Raw genomic sequence first — 19,041 nt, forward strand, 5'->3', positions numbered from 1 at the left:
GTGGGGGGAGCCTGAGGCTGCGTACACACCTCCACCTGCAAAGAAACCACGCAAAAACACGCAAGAAAAAGCAAAGATCAGAGAGGTGATCGACGAAGGGACCAGAGGTAAAAATGCAAAAAAAAAATAGAAATTGAAATAAATAAAAAAAACCTTTCTTTTTATTTTGTCCATTTAGCATGTAAAACGAAAACACAGATGTTGTTTAATATTCCGCTTTCTTTTAAACCCACACTAGGCTGATAATATCATACCTTCTATTAAACTTGTATTGTTGTTATCGTTTATATGTATTTGAACTAACTTGTGTTTTGTTTTCCAGAGAGACTTATATTTGAGATCAAAAAGAAGACCAGGAATATAGAAGGTAAAAGCATCTCCAGTTGTTTAACCGTCATTCATATTTAAACCAAAGAAGGGATACTTTATTTTCTTTCTAGTATTTCTTTTGTCTTAGCTTTGGTTAACCTTGGATCCAGAAGATTCAAAGTTGAGTAATAACATGACACAAAATATTAATAAAGGATTAACAAAGATTGACACAATCCTTTAAAAATGCTTTATCTCCTTAAACCGGCATTTGGTTCGTAGTTGTCTCTCAAATTCATCTAATAAAAAAGAATGAAGGACTATTATTAAGCTTTCGCTTGTTAAGCATAAGCAGTAAATAAATCAGTTTTACTAGATCTGTATAACCTGCCTTCAATTGGACCAGCCAACGACTGCATATCACTCCTACTTTTTCTGCTCTTTCCTGTAAAATTTAGAGTTCATTTTTTATTAATTTTAATCACACAAACCCTATACGGCCCCAGATTGTCTTAGCATAGCAGATGTGCTGAGACCTTATTCCAGCAGTCTGTCTCGTTATCTGATTCAGGCCTTTTAACTGTCCCTACATTTTAGACAAATAGCTGATGTGTTTACTGTCTACAAAATGTCAAAGTACATATAAACAGACACTTAAACAAACTAACAAATGCTGTAGATTTAGTTTGTCTGTATTTTCTCTCTGTTTTTGTTCAGATATCTGCATCTCCTGTGGAAGCCTCAATGTCTCCCTGGAGCATCCTCTGTTTGTAGGAGCAATGTGCCAGGGCTGCAAGGTGAGAATCCCTCTTTTTATTATTTATTTTTATATATTATTTTCTTAATTGCTTATCCAGCCTAAGGTCACAGAGGGGCTGTAGTCTATCCAAACTGTACAGGCGGCGTGCACTCAGACAGACAGACAACCGTTCGCACCCACATGTACAGCCAATTTAGAATCACCAATTAACCTAACAAGCATGTCTCTGGACTGTGAGAGGAGGCCAAAGCACAGGTTGGTCATGAAAGGTTAAACATGAAAGGTTTCTCAGTGTGGTCAAATCTGACTGTCCCATAGGTGGATGAAGGAGTTAGTTTGTGAAATTAGTTTGACTATATTCATACATTTTTCAGCATCACAAGTTTTCCCAATAATGCTACGTACAATTGCACTGCTGTAGCTTTTACTGCAGAGCTTTATTCAGTGGTGTTAAGCTACAGCTTTAAAGGTCTCATATATAAAACATAATGCTTTAACTCTATAACACTTATAAAACAAACAATGAATATTTGGCACTTCCAGGTGATTTTAAACTGAACTTACTACTGAGTTCAGGTAATCAGGTAGCATGTGATTGGTCAAAAGAACTCACACGATATGAGCATAAACAGACCCCAGACAGCCCCAGAATACCCCAAATCTCAGCTGTTATGCTCAGATTCTGCATGTTCAACATGAAGGTTCCTGTGTGTACAGTTCTCCAAGGCTGCAACTAATCACTCTTATTATTATTATTAACTGAGTATTTTTGCCTGTCAACATGCAAAAGTGAATGAAAAAACAATCCAGACCACAAAGATATTAAGAACAATACTAAATAATACAAAGAGTCTCAAATTCTCACATTTGGGAAGCTGGAACCAGAAAATGTTTTTCCATGATAAATTTCTTCCAGCAACAAATATCTCACCCAGTATGTGTGGAAGCTGCATTTCCCCAGGGGAAAAATCCAAGCAGCTAGGTGTTTTGGAAGCAGTGACAATATTGTTGGAACATCGGTTACATATTGGTAATCTGTTGTAGTTCACAGGCATGTAAAAATAAACTCAATGAACAGAAGGAGAAACAAAAAAAAATTGTGTTTTGCTCCTCGGCAGAACTCGTTCCTGGAGTGCGCCTACCAGTATGACGATGATGGCTACCAGTCCTACTGCACCATCTGCTGTGGAGGCAGGGAAGTGCTCATGTGTGGCAACAACAACTGCTGTAGGTCAGTATCAGGGGTTTGCAAACAGCAGCTTCTTTCAGCACATTCAGGTCCTGCTAAGGTTTTCAATTTCACATGTACAGAAACAGTTTACACCTAAATGTCCAAACGTGATAAATCACTTTCTTTATTGGCACAAAGCTCATGTGGATTTGTTTATTTCAAAAGAGAGTACACAGTTGATTTTGGCATCTCGGCTCTATTCCTTTCACTGCAAACAGAGCAGAGATCAGACATGAAAATAATGAGCTTCAGTCCAAAGTGTTTTTTTCAAAGAACTCTCTGCAGTCCTGTAAAAAGCCAGGTACACCTCTGTATGACTTAATGAGATCCTCATCCTAGTAAAGGAATTTTGGTTCACTGTTCCTTACAATGTTATTCACGTTCACTGAAGTTTCAGCCATTCTGTTGTAGAGCTGCAAGAATGGGCAAGGATTTCAGTCTCTAGATGTGCAAAGCTGGTAGAGACATACCCTAAAAGACTGGCAGCTGTAATTGCAGCAGGTTTGGGGTGTTTATGCTGATATGCTAAATTGAGTGTTGTGCATTATGGCCAGTTATCTCCACTTTGGTCTTGAATGTCCAAAGGACTTTGTTCCAGAAGTCTGTTGTTTCTTCAGATTTAATTTGTAAACCTAAGCCATGCTGCCATGTTCTTTTTAGAGAAAAGAGGCTTTTTCCCAGCAACCCTTACAAACAGGTCATACTTTTTCAGTCTTCTTCTAATTGTACTGTCAGTAGAGTTCAAGACGAAGCCTACGAGTCTTTTTTATTTTTGGAATTTCTCTGAGACTTGCACTGTTCAAAGGCTGAACTTTATTTGTTACTTGACAAAGACATATTAGCGAGTGGGTAAATAGACATGAGACATGATGAATTGCTGTGTGTGCATTTAGGTGTTTCTGTGTGGAGTGCGTGGATCTCCTGGTCGGGGCTGGCTCGGCAGCGGCAGCCATCAAAGAAGACCCCTGGAACTGCTACATGTGTGGACCCCGCAACACCTACGGCCTACTGCGACGGCGGGATGACTGGCCCTGCAGACTACAGCATTTCTTTGCCAACAACCACGAGCAGGAATTTGTAAGTTTGAATGCTCTCTTCCTACAAAACAATTTCCCTTACTCGGTGGGCTTGAATTGCCTTGTTGGTTGTTAAGAGTGTCAGAGGTGATAAATTAGTAATCTTTTATTATCACATCTTGTAATTGATTTGTGTGGATTGTTAAAGAGCAAAAAAGTTTGTCCAGATCTGTTTTTAACACTGTTTTCATAATGTAGGAGAGTCCTTCTAGAAAAAAGTGGCACCATATTTGATGAATGAAGAGAGATCCATATAGATATCATACATGCATACAGACAGTCAAACACATGGGTCTTTCACTCCTGCATACACACTCCTATACAGACATATCAGAAGAACAAAAGGCCAAAAATAATGGGTGAAAGATTAAGCAAAAGCTAACCCAGAGAACTTAGCTTTTAGTGATTGTTTAAAACAAACCAGTGATTTGGCTGACCTGATAGGCCGAGGAAGGCTGTTCTAACATTTGGTAGCTACAACCTCAAAAGCATGATTGCCTCTTTTTTAAAATAAAAGTGTGGAACAGTTAGGAGATGCTCGTGCTTCTTGTAGCTCGCTGCAGATTCTCAAATCTGCTTTGGATCACAGACCTGTTGTAGAAGCCAGATTTATTTCTGTTTCACTTTGCTGACCGGCTGCCAGACATCTGTTTCGAGAATTCCTGACACTTGGTGCTACACAGCTTCAAGTCCAAAAATTTTCCTCCAAATCAGCTCTATCCTGTCCAGATGCTGCCCTTCATATGATGTCATATCATATCACATGATACGCCATTCATATGTGATGCCTATAGTTTCTTCCAGATCTCGAGTGTCAAAGTTCCCTTTAACTGCCATCTGTCAAAGGGTGGAAACACCAGGCAGGAAGCACTTTGATATCTTGCTTTTGTTCTGCGTTACCATGAAGGCTGAAGGACCAGAGAATTTATCAACTGTGAAAGTCTTAATGAAGATTAAAGACCTCCATCATAACATCTAACACGTTAATGAAGTCCTGATTGTTTCAGAAGTAAGGGGATTCCCAGATATTTACACATGCCAGTGTGAGAAAACAAAAGCAGACATATTTTCTTACTTTCACTTCAGAAATCAGCAAATTCACCAGAGAATTCTGCATATGACTGTAGATAATATGACAGTAGATATACCTTCTTATGTGCTGTGATTACAATTTGCAAGTTTAATAATTAGCCACGTCACGACCGAGGATCAACAGGTAGGAAAGAATTACCACACATAACTAATGCAGCGAGTTCATCAGTTATAAGCCACGAGCAAGTAAAACAATAAATAAAGCAACCAAAGTTCCAGCGAACCGAATGACCCGGTGGAAGAGAGAGGCTGCGAGTTCGAGCCCACATTTATAGACGAGCAATAAATCTGTTCCCATATCCAAACAACAACACGAAGAGGGCGTCTGTGATTCCCGCCAGTTAACAGATGTTTAAACATTTACAGGTGTCTCACCTCATTAGCATCCGTCCAGATCATTACCAGGTAAAGCACATTAAAGCCTCCTCCAGGCTAAGGGGTAGAGGGGGTGCCTCAGAATTCCTGTCAGGATTCATTAACCTGCAGTTCAACAGCAATTTATGGATCAACGCTAGCCATCATAACCACAATACTAATGAAAAACTAATTAAGGCTGCATAAATACGGAGTCTGGAGAATAATACTCGTTTTCAAATGTTTGTAGCTGAAGTTTCATTCTTTCAGTCCCTACCATAGCCCATTTTTAAAAATGCAGTTTGAGAATAGCTGTTATGAAGCATGGGGGGGCTATGACACCGAAGTGTCACTGTGTAAGTGGTAACATCAAATTCAGACGGCTCATTAAGCTGCTTTTATATTGTATTAATAAACATCCTGCTCTTCGGTACTGTATTTCTTCTTACAGCAGCCTGTGAATATCAGGCATCTTATTTAAGCTCACATTGCATGCTGTAAGTCAATGGATTGTGCTAAATTTAATGTATCTGCCACTTTACATCTTATCTCCTGTCATAACCTTTATAGAACTTTGAAGTGTGAATCATTACAGTTAGCTGGAAACATAATTATCTCTGGAGATCAGTGTGGGTTACGCCTCCAGGGCTCGTCAGCTCTCAATATCCCCGAAGGTTAAGCACATCAAAACAGATCATGATCACCTTTAATTATTGATATTCTCTCCTTCTTCTTCTTCTTGACTTTTTTCTTTAGTAAAGAGCAGATCATTATCAGGAGAAGCTCTCTGCCTTTGCGTACCTGTAGAGTTTGATATCTCATTTGATCTCCTCTTCCTCTTAAACCCTCTCTCAGGAGCGGCCAAGTTGTATCCTCCAGGTTGCAGCAGAGAAGAGGCAACCAATCAGAGTCCTCTCTTTATTCGATGGCATTGCCACAGGTTGTGTAAGTGCTGAGCGGCAATTAACCACTATTCTCATCATCAATAAATTATTGATTAACAGGTTAATATGATCCTTTATCCTTACGACTAGTGCCATCATAATCAGGGTGTGTTGCTTTAAATAAGAACAAAAAGAAATATAAAGATATCTGTCACATCCTTATTCCATGCAGTTTAAGTCGCAGAAAACAAGTTTGGTGCAGCTCACGATATTCTCAGATTAAAATCTCTTCTTCATTGAAGAGCTTGCATTGAAAATGAAATAAAAAATAATACAGATACACATAAGACAAAAATAAAGCACAGTGAATTTAATGGTACACTGAGAAAAAAGTGGTTAAGTGGAAAGTATAAAACAGAAATGTGAAGACAAAGTAAGATTTACTCATCCATCCCAAAGTTGTCAAAGCAGTTTAAAAATGAACACGACAAACATGAACAGCTGGTATTGGCTCAGCCTGGTGTTCTGGACTGTGCGGGTTTAAGTATTTGTTATAAATGCTGTATGTTATAAATGTTGTTTCACCACATTCTGTTAGAAGCTTTGGGTATTTTGGAAGGATTTATATCTATTTTAATTCAGCAGAAAGCAGGCCACTCTGCTGCCTAATGTTGTCCCATTAAAGACAAATCCCTTAAAATAGTCCAATGACAATAAAAAAAAACAAAAAAAACATTGGCGAGTACTATTCTGCCGGTAGTCACTCTGAAGTTAAATCCCAGCTTTAAAAGATAAAAATTTATAATAAGATTCAAGATTGTTTATTTTTCACATGCATAGTTATACAAGTACAAGACGCAGTGAAATGTGACCTGATACGCTCCTCGACTGTGCAAAGAGAGAGAGAGAACATTATATACAGTGAGTGAATATATACAAAAGAGGACATTATGTGCATGCAGTAAGTGAGTGAGTTATATACATTATTATAAATAAATAAAATAAATAAATCTGAGAACGTACATTGTGTGAGTGGGGTGTTAAAAGTGTCTTGTGCCGTAGTGAAGCAGAAGGATCAGGAATGATATGCGAATGTGGTAACAATGACTCCTGTTCACTCGCTTCTCTTGAGCCTCTCTGTTTTTGCTCGGATGGGCGCGGATGCCTTCTGCCTGATTGCAGAAGTGGAACAGTTTGTTGCTGGGATGGGACGGGTCCTTCAATATCTGAGCTGCTCTGGACCAGCATCTCCTGTTGTAAATGTCCTGTAGGGAGGCGAGAGCAGCCCTGCAGCAGCGTTCTGCTGTACGGATCACTCTCTGAAGACCTTTTTGTCCTTAACAAAGCTCTTCCCATACCAGGATGCAATGTTCTGTGTGAGGATGCTCTCCACAGCGCCTTTATTGAAAGTCCTGAGTTGAAAGTCCTCATCAGTTGTAAGGCAGTAGTTATGCATTAGGTAACAAGCAATAAATAAGTAAACAACTAAAAAGGTGCATAGTCTGCGCGGAGCAGTCAGGAAGGCGTCTGGACGTGGCCGCGCCATCTTAAAACCTAAACCCTTAAAGAGTTTTTAGCATGATGTTTGTGTGTCTGTCAGGTCTTCTGGTGCTGAAAGATTTGGGCATCCAGGTCGAAAAGTATGTTGCATCAGAAGTGTGTGAAGACTCCATCACTGTCGGCATGGTTCGACACGAGGGACGCATCATGTACGTGGAGACGTACGCACCGTAACTCGCAAACATGTAAGAGAAATCATTATTGCTCCTCAAACCACACGTAACCAGAAAAATTTCCTCACATTATGTTAAAGGCAGTAAACTTTAACGCGCTGTGTTTCCACCGGCAGATCGATAAATGGGGACCATTTGACCTGGTGATAGGAGGAAGCCCCTGCAACGACCTTTCCATAGTCAACCCTGCAAGGAAAGGACTTTATGGTAGGAAGCGCTCGTATAATCATTTACTTTTTGCTCGTTGTGCTAAATGAAATAAGGAGGCTGAACTTTCCCTGTCTTCCTTCAGAGGGGACCGGACGGTTGTTTTTTTGAGTTTTACCGTCTGCTGCATGAGGCGCGGCCAAAACCCGGCGACGAGAGGCCGTTCTTCTGGCTGTTTGAGAACGTGGTCGCTATGGAGTCAGCGACAAACGGGACATCTCCCGCTTTCTAGAGGTACGGCACACAAACCCACCGCAGTTATTCTGTAAGTGAAATTTAAAAAAAAGCTACTACAACTACATCCCCACAGGACATTCTCAGTTGTGGTACAGAAGGTTGCTAGGATCCATTTATCAATCCATCCATTAGTTAGGACAAAAGTAAGTCTTCAGGGCCGTGGTGCAGTATGACATAACATTCATATTCCTCTTCAGTGTAACCCAGTGATGATCGACGCCAAGGAGGTTTCTCTGCTGCCCACCGCGCTCGCTATTTCTGGGAAAACCTGCCCGGCATGTCCAGGTGATACAAACAACACAGACACCACAGGTTTGTTCACTTTATTTCAGTAGGAGAGATCATTTGGAAGAACTGAACATGATTTATTGAGATACAGAATTCAATACAGTTGTCTGGCATTAGTCTCCGATGACCCATCGTAGCAGAACAAAATCTCAGTAGTAGCAGGAATTAGAGGACAGGACCCCCCAGAGTCTAGACACTGGTGGTGGTGGTGAAGATGGAGGCTTGCACGGAGCTCTGAGTCACCAGGATGAGGCGGAGATGGGGAGGAGGTGGGTTGCACTAATGTGCATCTGAGAGGCAAAAAGGCAGAAGTGCAGTGTGAAGGGTGATTGACTTGGAGAAGGTGTACAAGAACATGATTGGATTAGAGCAATGATGTCAGTATTGAGTTTGAAAGCATAAGAAAACGAAGCAATTAAAGAACAGACAGCAGCCGGACACCTGGGAAAGCCAGCTGCAGGGTGATTACAAGTTTTCCTTACTGAATTGAAAATTGCAACTCTTCTTTAGGTGTGCTTTTCTAAATACTGCAGGCCACTGACACCGATGGCAAACGACAAGCTGGACCTACAGGAGTGCCTGGAGCATGGCCGCACAGCCAAGGTATCCACTGTGTGTAGTGTGTGTGTTTGTGTGAGAGAGTGTGTATTTGTGTGTCTGAATCACAGAAAGCTGCTGTTGAAATGAGAGTAGGCTGTAGGATTAAAAGGGATGCGTGTGTTGGTTTGTTTGTTTGTGTCTGTCTGTGCGTGTTTGGTTCTGGATGCTAATTCCAGTTTGAGAAGTTGCGTACGATAACGACACGCTCCAACTCTGTGAAGCAGGGGAAAGACGAGCATTTCCCCGTCTACATGGACAACAAGGAGGACATACTGTGGTGCACCGAGATGGAAAGGTACAGGAGCCGCGTGTTTGTGTGTGTGTGTGGTGTGTGGTTTTTTTATTACCTCTTAACATCCAGCAGGTGACTGCAGACCTCTAAGGGTAACGGTTTAGATTTCATTTTGACCATATGGGTCTTCTGTATTTACATTTAGGCTTACCTAAAAAAACTAAAATCCATATATACATACCTGTACAGGTGGATGTTAAGAGGTTAATTGTTTTAAGCATGTTCTTGCATGAAAGTGAACTTGTTTGAATTATTAAAAGAAGCTATATCCTGTCAAATGGTCACATGGTGACATAGTAGGGTTGAGATTGTAATTCAAGCATGTTAGACCTGAGATCATGTACGTGTCTCGCCTCACCCTCAAACGGTCGCATCAAATGGCCGGCCCTCCCTGAGCTTAGTTCTGCCGTAGGTTTCTTCCTGTTAAAAGGGAGTTTTTCCTTCCCACCTGTTGCCAAGTGCTTGCTTATAGGAAGTCATTTGATTAGTGGGGTTTTCTTTCTCTTATTGTAACATCTTTGTCTTACAATACAAAGCTCAATATGAGATTAATGGGGCTAAAAACTTATGATGTAGTTGTGCCACATGTTTAACTAACAAGATTTCCCATTTCCTGAAATGAAATTGTGTCTCTGCTTTTACTATTTGGTAATGAGGGACTACTATTTGAGAATTTCAATATATGTAAATTGTAAAATGAGAAGTGGGGTTCATATAAAAAGAGGGTGATTACTAAATGAGACACAGGTGGAAGCAGTCAAATTCAAGGGTAAATGAATAATTTGACCGCGTTTCAATGGAGGAAAGAAACAAAAGCAGGAAGTAAAACATTAAACAAAAAAGAATCAAAGCAAATGAAAAGCAAACATTTAAGACACATAAACATTCACATACACACACTGTAAAGGACTACTTCCTGAGATCCCTTTTAGACCACTGGCTGACCTTAGTCAAGACCACAACCATCATCCCTCTTCCCAAGAAAAGCCAAACCACCTGCCAAAATGACTATAGACCAGTTGCAATCCAATCATCACAAAGTGCTTCAAGTGAGTGGTGCTGGCCTACATTCAGAGCAACATCACAGACACTCTGGATCCCCTGCAGTATGCCTACTGGCCCAATAGGTCCACATCAGACGCCATCGCTGCTGCCATTCACTATTTCCTCTCCATCTGGGAAACAAATACTCATACATCAGGGGTACTTTTTGTTGATTACAGCTCCTCCTTCAATCCCACACAAACTCACTCACAAGCTGGCAACACTCGGCCTGCACCCCACCCTATATGACTAGCTACTGGACGTTTTGACTGGTAGGGCCCAGTCCGACGACACTGCAGTGATCGGTCGCATCACTGGAGGGGATGAAGCAGCTTACAGGAGAGAGTTGGCCGGTCTGGTGTCATGGTGTGAGGACAACAACCTCACCCTCAACACTGACAAGACAAAATAGATGATAGTAGACACGAGGAAGAAGAGGAGCCATCACCAGCCGCAGTTTATCCGGGGCCTTGAAGTGGAGAGGGTGAGCAGCTTTAGATACCTGGGCGTCTACATCTCTGAGGACCCTCACCTGGACACTGAACACCAAACAGGTGTCAAGAAGGCTCAGCAGCAGCTGTATTTCCTGAGGAGGCTGAGGAAATTTGGTATGTCGGCCAAGATCCTCAGCAAGTTCTACAGCTGCATTGTGGAGAGCACGCTGACCAGCTGCATCACTGCAGCAAACGCCTGCAGAGAGTATAACAGCTGCTGAGAAGATCATCAGGACTCTGCTGCCCTCTCTGCAGAGCATCTACCATCACAGAGTCCAGAGGAGAGCTTTATTCCATCCTCAAAGACCCCACACACCCCCAACATCGGACTGTTCACACTTCTGCCGTCGGGACGAAGGTTTAGAAGTGTGAAATCCAGAACATCCCGACTCAACAACTCCTTCTTCCCCACTGCTGTCAGACTCTTGAACAGCTGAACTATTTTAACAGTAATAATTTTGCACATCAGATCATCTTACATATTAAACCAGCATTAAGCTCAAAGCTCTTTTGCACACCAATCTATTTAACACTTCAGTTTTTGTCTCCATTTATTTATTTATACTATTTGCATTTTATCTGTTCCAATTTTATTTGCACATATTAACCAGCATCTGTGTGCTGGACAGCATTGCATTGCACAGAGAAATGCTTTTCTTTGTCCTCATGACAATAAACATTTTTGAATCTTTGAACGACAAAAAACTAACAACTATAACAAATCAAATTCAAATGAAAAAAAAATCTTCTTTTAAGTTTAGGATCACTAAGTGATTTGAAATATTTCTTGGCTTTGCTTCACAGACCTTTTTCTATTTAAAGTCTGAAGTAATGATCTGTGTGGTCTGTTTCAGGGTGTTTGGTTTCCCCGTCCACTACACCGACGTGTCCAACATGAGTCGTCTGGCCAGACAAAGGCTTCTGGGGGCGTTCGTGGAGCGTCCCTGTCATCAGGCACCTTTTTGCTCCTCTGAAGGAGTACTTTGCCTGCAACTAGTCACACACACCAACTCCCTCCCACGTACAGACACACACATATAAACAGAAAACAGACACTGATAACCATACACAGTGTACAGTCAGTACATGAAGGTTGGCTGACGCAAAATGAAACAGATGACCGGACATAGACACACAAACACTCACATACACACTCTGTAAAGGACTGCTTCCTGAGATCCCTTGTAGACCACTGGCTGACCTTAGTCCCCTGGTGCTACCGTGCTACCACACACACATACACACACACACACACACACACACACACACAGGTACAGTTTTCTGTCATACACAAACTTCCTGTCCGACCTTGAAACTGATGTCTTCTGGCTTTACTGTGTCGTATCAGCTGGAGTTCAAACCTCCAGGGGGCGCCAAACTAACACAGATGCCCTGCCTTTTTTCTGTCTTTAAGATCTCTATGAATACGTACAAACAGACCAATGAGTCCCGCAACACTTTACTGTATTCATGTGTTGTGAAAACAGAAAGACACACAAACACACGTAACATTCGTGGTGCTGGTCAGGCAGTGATACAATCGAAATGGTGCCACTTTAATACAACACTTTTACAGATTTTGGTGCTCTTGGAGACTGAATGGTCTCTGCTTGTTTCAGTCGCTGCCAGTTTGAGTTCAAATAGACGAGCAGGTGGAGGCAACAGCAGGCAAAACAGGTAGCTGTGAGGTTTAAGGATTGAATGAGGGTGCAGGAGAGTGTCCAAAAGGAAGATAACGCAGCTTAGATTTCTTGATGCATGCTCCAGGTAAGGAAATCCCAAAAAGTTGATTCTGGACATAGTGCTTTCAATGGGAGGAACGTTTCGTTCGAGTGAACAGCGGAAGTGGAAGAACATTGTACCACAAAGAATCCAGTAAAGCTGGGAAGACACCTAAAGGAAGCTCCAGGTGATCCTGGAAAGAAGGACAACTGCTACCTAAGCAAAAATGTTTATTGATCTTTATTTTTCAGGAGTAATAGAACAGCTGAGACGTGTTTTTTGTAAACACCACGTCTCGGTAGCTTTCAAACCCTAAAACACCCAGCGCCAAAAATTGCTCCCCCCAAAGGATCAGGTCCCCCAGCACAAACAGAGTAATATAGTGCACGCTGTTAAATGCCAGAAGGATTGCCATGATTCATACATTGGGGAAACCAAACAACCTCTGGCTAAGCGGATGGCATCTCTGAATTGAGGAGGAGGCCTAAGAGTTCATCTTTTCACTTTCATGCTGTGATTGCAGTCATTCCCCAACTCTCTGTGAATGGTATGGCAATTTGCATGTTTATGATCATGAAACTGACCTCACAGTCCATTGTTACTCACTGGTGCTAGTTTTAGTCATTATGCAAAGGTACTGTTTATAAAGTTGGGGAAACCTGCAGTCAGGTGAGACTGAGGAAGTCACTGAAAATGCTACGTCCAGATGAACAGAATCAACTTTTTTGGACCAGCTCAGATTAATATATAGAGCATTTTTCTTAGTGTGACTACAGCTTAATAAGACTATAACCTTTAAATGTTTCTTAAAGGAGGAGGATGCTCTTGTGCTACAAATAATCCTTGCAGGTGAATTTATACCTCAGTGCAAAAAAGAAAAAGAAAAAGAGATCCACTTTTATCTAAAGCAATATGAAGTAATAAAATAAAACAGAATTTTATTGGGATGCAGCTGTGGTTTGAGGAGTTTATTTTACTTGTTAATGTTTGATTTTTGTATTTTTCAGTAGTTTCTTGTGTCTCCAGGGTGGACTTACTATTATCACTTTAGTTTCAGTGTTAGTTTTACTTCTCCTTATTATGAAATGTATGGTAGTTTTTATCATGATGGAATAATACAATACAACAAAACAAACACAGAGATGAAGACATCCTGGTGTCCTCAACCTGGTTGACAAATTGACTAAAACCGAAGACAGTTGCTGTATAGTTTAATATTTTATATAGTTTTGTAAGTGTTTTGGTTAGTTTTCTTTTTTATTTCAGTGACCTAATTTGTGGTTTAGTTTCAGTTAACTTTAACAGCCTTATTGTAAGATCAAAATGCTGACATATATAAAAGCAAAAAACCCTCTGAATGTAAACAAAAGTTGTGAAATTTAACAGAACTAGTACAGTAGAAACATCCTTGCTGCTGTCTGCATCCTCAGTGTTTAGAGTGCCCTCTAGTGGGAGACAACCATACTTCATACTGCAAATGTACTCTATACACCGTATATAAAACACAAGCTACTTCTGCTTTCCTCACAACAAGCAAACCATCTCTGTACTGTACTGATTACTTCCTGGTGGTTTTCAGACACTAGGTTCACGAATGCTTTTAATAATGAAAATATTTCCTCGTGTTTCACTTACGCTGGGATGACAACTGTTAAATGACTTTGGTGCTCATTTTAAATGTAATATTACTCTGATGTCACTCAGCTGATGATCATCAGGAACAAGTAGATGTCATCATATTATACCAAAGTTTGCCTCGTTAACATTATTGAAGGCAGAAGACGACGTTCATTGGATGTTAGGTTGATAGATTTGAAGTTAAATTCAAGTAATCTCAAATTTAACTTGATTATCTTTTGACTTCCTCTATTTCTTCAAGGTAATGTTTAGGGCTAATGGGAAATTTCTGTAAAATGTTATGCTAACAACTCTCCAGCATCATAAATTCCAAACATTAAGTAAATAATTTAGTGTTTGAGTGGATTTGAGATCATGAAATGCAAATATATTTATTGTTTAGGACTTGGCACAGTATCCTCCAAATGTGTACTAACTGCACTAACGCCAATGCTTTTGTTGTCTGTTTTTGAACTGGCATTTGAACATAAGATCCAAATACTGCCAAGACACCAAAGTAGAAACTGGATTTAGCTTTTGTTTCATTCTATTCATATTTTATTTTTTATATGTACAGTGAACTCAAATGTATACTAACAGTATTCTGAGTTTCATATGAAAATCTCACCTCAAAATAGAAGTGAACAGTTTTAATCAAACTTTTTTTTCTTTAAATTCACATCAACTTAGCAGAAGAAGGTCTAGATCAGCTGATTTTGGCAATTCCTTAAATGTGTTAGAGAGAAATCAGCCGTTGGTGAAGTAGGACCATGTAATACCACTTTGTACCACAAGATAGCACATCAGGTTTATGTATTATTACTTAGGCTGGCAGTCTGGCAAATGAAAGGAGTAAATGAATGAAAGGCCTCTTGAGGAATAAAAGCAAATATCAGAGGGTAAAACCATATCAACAGAGCCACATGGAAAACACTGCCCCCTGATGGTGAAGGATTTAGTTAAAAGCTGCAAACAGCTGGAAAAAGCACCTTTAAAGAGAAAGCCCCTTGAGGCATTTAGTTGGACAGTTTTGAAATACTATCTAAATTAGCTTTAATTTCAAAGGTCACTGGGACATAAAAAACAGAAATAAGAAAAAGAAAGAAGGTATTTTTCCCCTGGAAGTTAAACTTCTATCAACATAGCAAAATTCCCAGGATCTCAGTTCAGGATGTCTGTGTCTCTGTTTATGTGCTTTCAATCTCCAACTCCAACCATAGGGAATATAAAGGACAGGATTTTATCCATCAACTTAAAATAACCAGTAGTCTTTTCTTGCATTGCCCCCTGCTGGTCATTCAAAAAAAAAAAATCCAGGTTTAAGGCACTTCTGTCTTTTACAGAATGAGGTTAAACTCATTCTGCAGGATTATTTCTGCCTGCAGAGCACCATCGCCTCCGAGAAGCATTAACCTAAAACATTAGTGGTTAGAAGTAGAAGACATTCAGCATCCTCTTCTCAGCAGCATTTTACGCTCCCTCCTCTTACAATGCAGCTTCTTTCTGTGCCTCAGCTCCACTGTCAGTTAAGTGACTAGTCTGCCATCCCCCTGGCACTCGTTCTCCCCCTGTGCTTCACAGGGATCCAAAACGTCCTACAGTCACCGTTCTGCATCGGCGTCGGCTGAAAGCAGAGGCCGACTTTACTCTGTGGACAATATGCTGGCTTTCTACTTCCTGTGACTGAAACAGATAGCCCTGTATAAATAAAAAGAAGCTTCCTTATGTAACACAGGTTCAGCTGTGTGAGCCTTCTTGGGTGTTTCATCTGCCTTTCACCCAATGCATGCTGGGATGAACTCAGCTGCTCTGTGAAGAGGAAATGTCATCCAGTGTGGTGGCTGTATTTATTACACACACACACACACACACACTATGAGAAACAAGTTCATATGTATGTTTTATTTAGACAGGGCTGCCTTTAGAGAAAACACTTCAGTCTGGTGCTTTTGGTCCTCGGACGACCATCTTTTCCAGGAAGCCTTCCGATCCTCAGACCTTCCTCAGATACCAGCTAACAACTGGACACATGCAGTCTATGCCGTCTCACACACACAAACACACACACAGACCTTCACACAAACATGCACAACCTCTCATAGCCACAGTAAGCCAGCAGGTTCAAAGATTTTGTTCCATCGTGTTTACTCTCCGTTTCTACAACCAACCTTCAGGTGCTTTTTAAACTCTGCTCTTTTTTACAGTGCTCTTCCTGCAGGTCTCACACACACTCACACTCTCATTTGCTGGAAACAACCTTCACGCTTCTCCTTTCGCTACAGAACACCCAACACCGCTACACTCACACATGCATACACACTGTGTTCTTGCCGGCTGCCTGTCCGCCATCAGGCTTTCCGCAGCGCTGCTGGCTGTGACATCATCATGGCCCCACGACGCTTGGTGCTCCCAAATCCTGCCCACCCTTACCCTAATCCCTCCCTCACTCCAATAACCCCACCTCGCCCTGCCCTGCCCCTCCCCAGGTGCTGCATGTCAGTCAGTCAGTGTAATCTCCGATTCCATGTTAGATTAGGGAGTAACGATAATAATAATATGGTAATAATAATTACAGTAATAATCTGTTATTGTGTGTGTGTACTGTTCCAGGTTGGTGCTCAGTTCAGTTCAGTCTCAGCCTAGAGTGGAGAGAGAGAGGCTAGAGAAAGCATATATTACAGTTAGTATAGTGACTTGTTCTATTTTAAATTGTTGAAGCTATGAGCCGCACGATGCTCTCAAACAGAGACGGGTTGAGTTAAAGCTGTCTGTAAAAGCTGAATTTCCACTGGCACAAGGCAGTTCCCAGTCTGGAGGTCCTGAGACTTAAGAAATGTATTAATAAAATACATGAGCTTCACAGAATTTTATCATTTCAGATTTATTTAAGGCCGTGTGCAGATCTGATCCATGCCAAAACATTTAAATCAAATTTAATAACTTAGTTCCTAAAGTTTTGGTCATCCTCTGAACCAGAAATCTGAGCTTCTTCGGAAGCTGTCAAACAGTTAAATAACTTCACAACTTTTAGATGGGGATATTTATATCTAGATGTATATACACGCCAAAGTAGCAATAAGATTAAAGTACCTGCCTAATATTGTATAGGCCCCCCTCAATCTGGGAAGTTTAGAGGCCACATCCAAACATCAGGCTTGTTGTTGCGTTCCTCGAGCCATATTTGTGGTGTGCTGAGGGAGACCACTGCCATTGGGGAGTGCCCTTGCCATAAAATGTGTGAGCTTGACATGTAAGCCATTGCTTGGTGGGTGTTTTGTGACAAAGTGACACCTGACTGAATGCCAGGATCCAAATTTCTCAGCAGAGCTTCGCATTAAAAGCGTGATCACTCACTGCAGCTGCCAGCGGTTTAAGTCTTGGGGCTCACCGGCGTTTGTTATATTTGCTCTGGAGGCTGCTGGTTCAGCACAGGCATGATGATTTTCAGCCTGTTTACAGTTTCCAGCTGTTTATTTTCCTTTTCTCCAACACGTCTCTGTGTGAGAGCTCCATGAGGGGGAAAAGTGTGAGGAAAGGAGCTGACGTTTTTAAGTGATGGGTGATACGGTGATGATGTTTCTGTTCGCCTATCGACAGCTTTTAGGCTGAGTGATGCGCTGTTTTAAACACTGATACACTTTCAAACACACACATACATACACAGACAAACACACACTGCTATGACACAGAGCAACCGACGCTCACACGCAGAGATACATGCACAACACCTACAAATACAATGCTGTGGCGCATGCAGACACTCATCTCATGGACTAAATGTAAGATGAGCTTTTAGGAAAAGGAGGACCTGTTGGTGTTTCAAAAGGTGCTAAAATTTTATCTGAAAACAAGAAAAATTTATTGTTAGGAGTATAAATCAAGTTTGTCTTTACATTTACTGTATTTATGTTTGCGGTAGTGAAGAAAGGCACTATTATTATTTTACTCTTGTATGAATATGAACTAATTAAAAAGGCATTTTAACTTTGTACTTGAACAGTGTAAGAAATGAACCGTGAATAAACAAGAACTGTTTATTGTGACTATCTGCTTAGTGTGTCTACCTATGTGGCATTTGGGGGTGCTATGTCTTAAAAATCTAGATGTAAAACTACAGAATATGTTCTGGATTTTCATGGCCAAAACTGCCCTGTAATTATAAAATATAAAGTTTTCATTAATTCACAGAAAATGTGCTTTGTTCTGTGAAACCACCCAAAAAACAAACAAACATACATTTCTATAGCAGATAATGAAAAAACAGGAACTTTCTGTTGTTTATCTTGTTTACTTTGGTGTAGCATAAATGACAATTACATTTTCCAAAGCTGTCCAGTGGGCTCGATTGCTCGGCCGATTCTGGTCACCGGGGCCTACGTTTGACACCCCTGGTCTAGCAGCTTATTTTACTTCTCTGATGTCAGTTTTCCACATCGAATCAAACCAAAACTGCTGACCACATTTTTCTCATCACATGTTGGAGAGGAAACCATCAAGAATGAGTCTGCAAATTAATCACACTGGTCCACAGCCAAAAGGTTTGTGAAATTATAAAATATTTTCCCAGTTTTGGGTCTGAAAGTGAAGAATCTGCAAGTACTCCAGCTCCTCCAGAATGATAAACATAACCTACAACAAAGTAGCTTAAAGAGAAAAGCTCAAAACAAATTAGACCAACAAAAGATAAAAGGGAAAGTAACTCAGTTGAATCTAAAAAGTGAGGTAAAATAAAATCTAATAGAATACTATATGTAAAGCATATAAAAATCTATGTAAAAAATAGAAATGGCTCTCTAGTTTCAATAAAGTGAACGATTACTTCAAATGTTATGAACAGATTAGTGGGAAATCTATTGATCTGGATCCATTTACTATTTTTCTTCACATCTATCTGCACAACTGACGCTGGCTATTATTTACAGTTTTGTTATAATGACAACAACCAAAAAATGCCCATAAATAAATAACAGCAAAGAGCTTAATGAAATATAAAGAACACACATTATTGACTGGAAAGGTCTCGTGAACCACAAGTATTTTTGTTCTGTGTTGGGGTTTTTTTTTGTTTGTTTGTTTCTTGTTTGTTTTTTTGTTTGGTTTT

General features: G+C 40.5%; 1 protein-coding gene and 1 pseudogene across 1 annotated transcript; both read left to right on the plus strand.

The window, feature by feature from the left end:
- The first annotated feature begins 2,005 nt into the window (after window positions 1-2,005).
- Window positions 2,006-8,057, plus strand: LOC120725568 (annotated as a pseudogene).
- Window positions 8,058-8,122: 65 nt separating this feature from the next.
- LOC120724711 (DNA (cytosine-5)-methyltransferase 3A-like) lies at window positions 8,123-17,983 on the plus strand. The gene is made up of 4 exons (XM_040017046.1): window positions 8,123-8,168; window positions 8,705-8,774; window positions 8,948-9,066; window positions 11,456-17,983. The coding sequence occupies exons 1-4, from the start codon at window positions 8,161-8,163 to the stop codon at window positions 11,640-11,642; spliced, it is 384 nt and encodes a 127-aa protein (XP_039872980.1). The 5' UTR covers window positions 8,123-8,160; the 3' UTR covers window positions 11,643-17,983.
- Window positions 17,984-19,041: the final 1,058 nt, after the last annotated feature.

The sequence above is a fragment of the Simochromis diagramma genome, unplaced genomic scaffold (assembly GCF_900408965.1).
Source record: "Simochromis diagramma unplaced genomic scaffold, fSimDia1.1 OVJJ01000802.1, whole genome shotgun sequence".
Classification (NCBI taxonomy): domain Eukaryota; kingdom Metazoa; phylum Chordata; class Actinopteri; order Cichliformes; family Cichlidae; genus Simochromis; species Simochromis diagramma.

Excerpts from the sequence above, each read along its gene's own strand:
- LOC120724711 (XM_040017046.1), top strand. Across the intron at positions 8,775-8,947 it reads AGCATGGCCGCACAGCCAAG|TTTGAGAAGTTGCGTACGAT; the intron begins GTATCCACTGTG and ends TGCTAATTCCAG. Across the intron at positions 9,067-11,455 it reads TGGTGCACCGAGATGGAAAG|GGTGTTTGGTTTCCCCGTCC; the intron begins GTACAGGAGCCG and ends GGTCTGTTTCAG.